The sequence below is a fragment of the Myxocyprinus asiaticus genome, chromosome 28 (genome assembly GCF_019703515.2).
Source record: "Myxocyprinus asiaticus isolate MX2 ecotype Aquarium Trade chromosome 28, UBuf_Myxa_2, whole genome shotgun sequence".
NCBI classification, from domain to species: domain Eukaryota; kingdom Metazoa; phylum Chordata; class Actinopteri; order Cypriniformes; family Catostomidae; genus Myxocyprinus; species Myxocyprinus asiaticus.
The window spans coordinates 34607860-34616411 of record NC_059371.1 but is presented as its reverse complement, the minus strand read 5'-3'; the positions used below and the strand labels follow the sequence as shown (position 1 = coordinate 34616411).

The 8552-nt window shown below is 36.8% G+C and overlaps 2 protein-coding genes across 3 annotated transcripts; both read left to right on the top strand.

Moving 5' to 3' along the window:
• Nucleotides 1-1392: 1392 nt before the first annotated feature.
• Nucleotides 1393-3889, top strand: LOC127418814 (torsin-1B-like). Of its 2 annotated transcripts, none has more exons than XM_051659657.1 (5): nt 1393-1579; nt 1773-2038; nt 2255-2430; nt 2588-2721; nt 2816-3889. In XM_051659657.1, exons 1-5 carry the CDS (start codon nt 1429-1431, stop codon nt 3064-3066), a joined length of 978 nt encoding a protein of 325 aa, XP_051515617.1. In that variant the 5' UTR covers nt 1393-1428; the 3' UTR covers nt 3067-3889. The 2 variants fall into 2 exon arrangements, with proteins under 2 accessions (XP_051515617.1, XP_051515618.1); XM_051659658.1 differs by having other exon boundaries at nt 1440-1579; nt 1685-2038; nt 2816-3888.
• Nucleotides 3890-5020: 1131 nt separating this feature from the next.
• LOC127418812 (torsin-1A-like) lies at nt 5021-8547 on the top strand. Its single transcript, XM_051659654.1, has 5 exons — nt 5021-5259; nt 5391-5656; nt 5869-6044; nt 6443-6576; nt 6740-8547. The coding sequence occupies exons 1-5, from the start codon at nt 5088-5090 to the stop codon at nt 6988-6990; spliced, it is 999 nt and encodes a 332-aa protein (XP_051515614.1). The 5' UTR covers nt 5021-5087; the 3' UTR covers nt 6991-8547.
• Nucleotides 8548-8552: the final 5 nt, after the last annotated feature.

Sequence of the window (8552 nt, the reverse complement as noted above, 5' to 3'; positions counted from 1 at the left end):
GCCAAAACAAGCACACCCCTCCCTTCAGTGCTCCTTTTGAAGCTCCGCCCACCAAATTCATGTACGCGAGACGGTTTTACGCACATCAGCTCCAGACACACACAACTCTCCTGCTACTAAATCTTACATCACAACAACAGCATATATGGGTTCTGTGAAACATAGCAAAATTTATGTTACCCACTTATCGAGAAGAAAAAGAGCAACTTCTGCATCCGTCTTCAAGCCTTTTACCTCTCAGAGGTCTCTCCACCGCTGAAAAGCCTCGCCGATGTTTACGCGGCTCCTAGCCCTCGACTTATCATAATCCTTCTTTTTTAGTTTATATTCTTCTGACCTTTTTCTCTTGGTCTGTTTCTCAGCCATTTGTCCTCCTTGGAGTTTAAAAAGTTTGCATCAGCCAGATTTGCTGGGGGTTTTTTTCTCCCCTTTTCTCCCCAATTTGTAATGCCCAATTCCCAATGTGCTTTCTAAGTCCTCGTGGTGGCGTAGTGACTCGCCTCAATCCAGGTGGTGGAGGACGAATCTCAGTTGCCTCTGCGTCTGAGACCGTCAATCAGCGCATCTTATCACGTGGCTTGTTGAGCGCATTACCGCAGAGACGTAGCGCGTGTGGAGGCCCACGCTATTCTCCGTGGCATCCACGCACAACTCACCACGCACCCCACTGAGAGCGAGAACCACACATTATAGCGACCACGAGGCGGTTACCCCATGTGACTCTACCCTCCCAAGCAACCGGGCCAATTTGGTTGCTTAGGAGACCTGGCTGGAGTCACTCAGCACGCCCTGGATTCAAACTCGTGACTCCAGGGGTGGTAGTCAGCGTCAATACTCGCTGAGCTACCCAGGCCCCCCCTGTTGCTCTTCTTATGAATTTCCCTCTCACTCTGCCCCCACCCCCCATCCTGTGCACGCACAAGAACCACCCCCTGTTGCTGATTGACTGGAGTAGTGTTGTGTGGGTCGGGTTTGATCCACTTTGTTTTTGTCCCATTTACAGAGCCAGGGCTGTGTACATATACAAAAAAAAAAATTCAGCCCACCCACAGAACAGACAGCTAGCAGACTGTGAGGAGATATTTGCAGAATTTGACAAAAAGTGTACTGGATTTGAATTACTGAGTGCAACTTTAATGATGGTTCAAGCTCCACATGTGCAATCTGAAAATGAGCTGACATTTTGGGTGAAATGTGTAAAATAAGTAACCCAACATGCTGAGTTAGTTCAGCCCAACAATATATGCTGGGTTGCCAATTTGGTTATTTACCCAGCCTTCTTTAGAGTTCATTATTTGTCTAGGGCTAGGCCACTGGTGCTTTTATATTTGCTAAAGGGCTGCACTAACGTCTTTCAGCGTTGCCTTTGCTTTCATTTCCTTGCAGAAATGAAACCGAGACTGAATGAGGCATTGAAGAAACGCTTCAATGATGAACGTGTCTTGTTTATTAATCGTTTTGTGTCTTTTTTCTCATATAACTTTAACGTCAGGTATCATGGATGTGTTAGCTGCTTTTGTAGCTTATTTGTTTCCCGCAATTCTTAAACCGGATGGTTTATTGCCTTTTGATCCTAAACGTGAGTAACACTGCAAAATAATCCCTTTTACACCTATATGTTAATGATAAATAGAGGTTTTGTGTTTATGTAAATGTAATAATTACTTTATTAACTAATTTACAGCTTTCAATGTTGCTGTCAGCCACCGGTATGTAAAGTATCATTGCAAAGTACAAACAATATCAATGTATTAAGTCAAAGTTACTTTCAGGTTTGAAGGCAGATTTCAGACAAACTCTGTATGGGCAGCACATCGCGTCCGAAGTCACACTAAAAGCTGTATCGTCGTTCATGGCTGACAGCAATCCCAATAAACCGCTGGTCCTGTCTTTCCATGGGACAGCAGGGGTAGGGAAAAATCATGTTGCTAAAATCATCGCAAGAAACATTTATGAAAAAGGAGACCAGAGCATGCATGTTAGCACATTTATATCTGAGCTTCATTTCCCACACGACCACTTGACCGACCAGAACAATGTAAGTAGGCTAAATCATGCCAATTTCATTACATACTACCCTACTACCATATTAATCAAGTAAAACAACAGATGGCTTTTAATTACTATGGTAACATCAAATAATAAAATGAATGAAAACAAAACACAGTATTTCATAATATGCTTGTTGGGCTATCAGCAGACATAGCAGAAGTACAGGGTCATTGCTTTAACTGGGATCTGCGTTTATACTCAGGCAAAGCTAAAGGAGTGGATTCATAAAAGAGTATCAAGTTTCCCTCACTCCATGTTCATATTTGATGAAATGGACAAGATGAACCCAAAGCTTATTGAAACCATAAAGCCATTTCTGGACTACAACTCCCATGTAAATGGAGTGTCATACCGCAATGCACTCTTTATTTTTCTCAGGTGATGCACACGCAACTTGTTCTTCAGGTGTCTTTCAAACCACAAATGCATTCTAAGTCAACAAATCAGTTTTATTATGTTATGTTTGTAATAAATGCTACCTGTTCTTTCTCCTAAATGGGTGACCAAGTGCATGATAAGCTGTGTTTATTTATAGTAATGCAGGTGGACAAGTGATCACAAACTTGACTTTGGATTTCTGGAGAAATGGCAAAAAAAGAGAAGAAATACAGATAAACAGCAAGGAACTGGAGACGCAGATTGTTCAAAACGTCTTCAATGCTAAAAACAGTATGTATTAAAAGACCAAAAGTATGCCCAGATGTGTATTATATTATATTAATAGTTCTTACAACAGATACCTTTAATTTGGTCTGTTCTACAGGTGGATTTAGGCACTCCAGTCTCTTGGGTCAGCATCTGATTGATCATTTTATTCCTTTCCTACCTCTGGAACTGAAGCATGTGCGTCAGTGCGTCCTGTCTGAAATGGCCCACCTGAACATGACCGAAGACTTTGATCTGGCTGACAGAGTGGCCAGAGACATGCCTTTCTTTCCTCCAGAGGAGAAAATCTTTGCTGTTAAAGGCTGCAAGTCAGTCAGACAGAAGCTGGCGCTTTATGCTGATGATTAGATGAAAAAGACTTGAGCTGCACTTTTTGTCCACATTGTACTGTTTCTGATTAGACTGTTGTTTTATTAGCTGACCGACAATGAAGTATGACATTTTTTGCTTTTTAATATTTCAGTGTTGATAAGTTACCTTGCTTAGTCTGGATTTAAAGCTGTGTAATGTCTGTGTCTAGTGTCACCAAGTGGAATTTCAATAATAATCGCTGTTTTCAAACAGTTTTCAGAAAACTTCCCCATCTTTCATTGGCTGTTCAAAGAGATATTTCCGCCCCATACACACGCCATTGGTCGAGTCAGTGTTGCTGTTTCAAGCTGGCTTGTTTTTGTTTTCTTTTTCATGCCTTACACTTTTTTTTTTTTTTAAAGAAAGTACACAACTTATATATGGGAGTTTCTTCAGCTTTGAGCACTTTCAGCTCTGTGAATTTCTAGAAGAAATAAAAAATTATACCCTCAATATTTTATTTAATTTGTCTACTAAAAATGTCCAACAATGTGTGTACAGGCATCACAGGAGATTTTTCATTTTTTTATGAAAATGATGAAAATTCCCATCACAGTGTCATTTCCAATACATCTCAACTTCTGTATTGTGTTTAATAGAATGGCCGACTCCTTTGTATTGCTAAGGCTGATTTCATGGCTAACATTTTATTTCTCCTACATGCACACAATTAAATAATATTTTCACTCTTTATACATACTTTGGCAAAGGTATGGCTTGACTGGAAATGATGCCCTATAAAAATAATAATAAAAATAAAGTAATATTTACCTTGAATTTTCTTTGCTTTCTTCAAACATCATCTGTCTCACATTTTATTTGATTCATTTAAGCATGATCTTCACTGAGACTTTTGTCGACTTGGTTAACAAGTACAGGAGCTTTTGAAAAAAAAACTTTATTAGGAACAAAATTGTTTGGTGCGGTGAAAATGATGGCACAGTTGAGGGACAGCTGTCATTTTTTTGAAAATTGATCGAAATATTTTCTTATAATAAATATTAAAATGTTTTGTTTATTTTACTCTTTGTTTATAGTAACAAAGTTTTAAACATGCAAGAATTTGTATGTTTTTAATGGATTTTACAGTAAATCATGGGACAGTGTTAAATGTCTGGGACAAGGCTAAAACAGTAAAACCGTTACATAAAAGGCATTTAAAAAGTACCAAAAATAATTGATGAAGTTTCTAAGTCAGTTTAACTGTGACCTTTATATATCAAAAAGAGAAAAGTTTAAATCTGTCAGTTTTAATAAAAAACAACCCATGCTACAATACATGAAAATGCCTGACTTTGGAGAAACACCCATATGTGTTGGGTTTGGTTTGCTCATTGGTGACATTTCATACTTTGATATGTTCATCTCTGATAATTGAATTCTGAGATACAAAATTTACAAATGAAATTACTTCTGTTAAACGTTTCATGGTTTCTATAATACTATAAATACTGTCAAATTACCGTAAAGAAGGTCTTTCTAGGAGAACGTTTCTCCATGATTGCCCACAAAACTTGTGTTAGACTAACAAACTCGGGTGTCTTTTAAAAAAAACCTTGTATGCTTTGTTTTTCCTCCATGTTATATTACGTTGAAATCTACTGTATGTAAAATAAAATGCCTCTCTGAAGTCTGATTATCATGCCCACTGCATTTGACTTTGGTCACCTAGCAACACTAACTTCAAACAAAGGTAAGGCCTTTCATACCATAATGCAGATGAGAGAATTATTGTGTCACTCAAGATCTGCACAGGAATTAAGTTGAAGCCGAAGAGTTCTTGTGACCTGACCCAACAGGTACTGTCCAATTTTAAAGGAATAGTTCATCTAAAACTGAAAATTCTCATTTCTGCTGAAAGATGTAGAAAAACATGACTTCGTTGTGACTCACCCAACCCTATTGTGTTAAGGTTGTCAAACTTCATTCTTGGAAAGCCTGGTAAATGAAAGCACGTACTACCTCACTTTCTTATTTCTATTAAAACGTGAAGAACAGCAGCGAGAAGCATTTTCGCAATGAATTCAGGAAAATTTGTTTTGCTTTTTTTCCTATTACCTTTTGTAACAGTTGAGGCAGGATTCTTTGACTTTTTAGAAAGGTTTTATTGTAGATGTGATTTTGATGGGTTTTACGACATAAACAGGATTCTTTCAGATAAAGATGATTTACAACATTTCGATTCTGAAGGTAAGCAAAACTGGGTCAATATTTTGACTTATTCATTTTTAAACTCTTTTAAATGTGTTATATATGTGCTGTTTGAAATACAGTTGACATTTTGTGTGTGTGTTTCAAACCTGTGTTAATAATATTGTCAGAACTTAAAAAGGATTTAAGGAAGTCTCTATATGGCCAACACATCGCAATGAAAACTATACAGAAGGCTGTGTCCTGCTTTATGAAAGATTCAAATCCAACCAAACCACTGGTGCTCTCTTTCCATGGGCCACCAGGAGTGGGAAAGAGTTATGTCACCAAGATCATTGCAAGGAATATTTATAAAAAGGGGGAGAAGAGCAAACATGTCCACACATTCATGACTGATTACTACTTCCCACACAAGGATAGGGCAAGAATTTATCAAGTAAGTCATTGCTGGTGACTGTGATTATTATCATTTTATCTGTGATTACATGACAATCACCATCAACGGCCAGGACTGAGCACACTGATCTAGGCTCTTTGAAGACTTTCTTTTTTTTTTTAACTGGGACATTGGGATTGCAATGAATATTAAGAGTTTGAAAATAGGCTTATGAAATGCTTAACATTCATTGGTTCCACGTGTGTATGCAGACCCAACTTAGGGAGTGGATTCATGGAAATGTGTCATGTTTTCCCCACTCCATGTTCATATTTGATGAAATTAATAAAATCAGTTCAGAGCTGATCGACACCATAAAGCCCTTTCTGGACTACAATCCTCAAGTAGATGGAGTGTCGTTCAACAAGGCAATCTTCATTTTTATCAGGTGATTCACTCAACTTATGGGTCTGTTCTTATTATTAATCAAATCAATCAATCAACAATCGAATTAGGGATGCACTGATATATAAATTCTGACTGTTTTTTTTTTTTAATGTTATGACCAATAACCAACACATCTATCTATCTATCTATCTATCTATCTATCTATCTATCTATCTATCTATCTATCTATCTATCTATCTATTGTGTATTATATATTATATAGGGATTTGCTCCCACTTAGACACAAACACTGCAGGCAACATAGAATCTATCACAAACTCTTTAGTCTTTAAACACCAGTCTTGTAACTATTGTTGCTGTGTAATAAAACCAGAGCAGTAAGTGAATACTCTCTCATAAAAGAGTGACCCAGTCCATGAGAAAAGTGTTTATTTTTAGTAATTCAGAGATGAATGCAATCACCAACTTGACTCTGGATTTCTGGAGAGAAGGGAGAGATAGAGAAGAGATACAGATTACCAGCAGGGGACTGGAGACTCAAATCACTCAAAACATCTACAATGACGAGAAAGGTATGTAGCTATTATTGTATACTGATAAGCCCTATATAATATCAAAGGTAATAAAAACATCAGGTTGCTTAGATCTGAATAACATAACATATAATATAATATAATATAATATAATAATATTGGTTCTTTCACAAATAATCAATTAATTTGGTCTGTTCTACAGGTGGATTTTGGCACTCTAGTCTCATAGATCAGCATCTGATTGATCATTTTATTCCTTTCCTACCTCTGGAACTGAAGCATGTGCGTCAGTGCGTCCTGTCTGAAATGGCCCACCTGAACATGACCGAAGACTTTGATCTGGCTGACAAAGTGGCCAGAGACATGCCTTTCTTTCCTCCAGAGGAGAAAATCTTTGCTGTTAAAGGCTGCAAGTCAGTCAGACAGAAGCTGGCGCTTTATGCTGATGATTAGATGAAAAAGACTTGAGCTGCACTTTTTGTCCACATTGTACTGTTTCTGATTAGACTGTTGTTTTATGCACTTAGCTGACCGACAATGAAGTATGATTTGACATTTGACCTTGTTTTTACTTATTACAGTTTTTCTCAATCGTTTTGGCTCATTTCTCGAATGGTAATAATTGTTTTTCAAAATAATAAGTTCAAATCTCTGAAGAATTAGTTTCTTGTTTACACCAGATTTGACTTTCTTATTCATTTAAGCAAATTCCACGTGTTTTGGCACATGTGTGCAAAAGTACAATTGTCTACAGTTTGCACAAAAACTAAATGCACATGTCTTGCTGATCAAAACTGATTGATTCTCAGTGAAATTGTCATACTCTTCACAACTTCTAAACATTCTTTCATCGTACAGTGGGCCATCACATGCAAAATGATCCATTCAGTTATTAAAATCTGTCAGACATACATGTATATTCCATAAATATCTATGACATGGAATGTTTGTGATGTCTGCTAAATCTCTGGCCAGACCAACAAGAGTGACAGGATGTCCACCAAGAAGATGGGAACTTGTAGTCTTACGTAATGTGAGGAGGTACAATTTATTAATATTATATTTATTATAACTACCGCAGGTTTTTCATTGCTGATATTTTTTTTTTGTTTGTTTTTTTTTTTTTGCATGGAAGTCATTTTGTGGCAATTTTCTGTTCACTATATATGAATTTACATGTAAGAAATGAGTAAAAATGGACATGCAAATGTAATTTTTCTGTTTACATGTAACATTGCAACAAAAATACATTTACTGTATACTTACAAATGTGCATGTCCTTTTTCTGTGTACTACAGTATTGTACAGTATTGACTTCTCCCAGTAAACTTTTTCCTACTGTTGAAAATGGTATCTAAAAAGCTCAGTGTGATACACAATAGCATTCAGCTAGACAAAACTGACATTCTTGTATAGTACAGTAAGCAGTCATTGTCAACAAAAAAGTAGAACAAAGATAAAATTTGTATATAACAAACATTTCCAGGGTTGACTGCCATGGTGAAAACATATTGAAACATTTTGACCAGTACGGATCACACAATGACAAAAAAAACTTTTCATACGGGTGGCATTGGCCAATTTACTGACACAGTAACTTGGTTTTGAAGCATGAATTAAATGTTTTGGGTGAGTTACTACATTTTGCAGACATGCAACAGAGTTGTGATGTCCCATAAAACCGTTGTGACAATTGCATTTACAGTTTAGAGAATGTTAAGACTGTTTAAAAAATGAGTCAAAGTAATTGAGAAAAACTGTAAAGGGTTAGTTCACCCAAAAAATAAAATTCTCTCATCATTTACTCACCCTCACACCATCCCAGATGTGTTTGAGTTACTTTCTATAGCAGATCACAAACAAAGATTTTTAGAAGAATATTTCAGCTCTGTAGGTCCATAAAATGCAAGTGAATGATGATCAGACCTTTGTAGCTCCAAAAATCACATAAAGTAAACATAAAAGTAATCCATTAGACTCCAGTGTTTAAATCCATCAAATCCATGAAATATCTT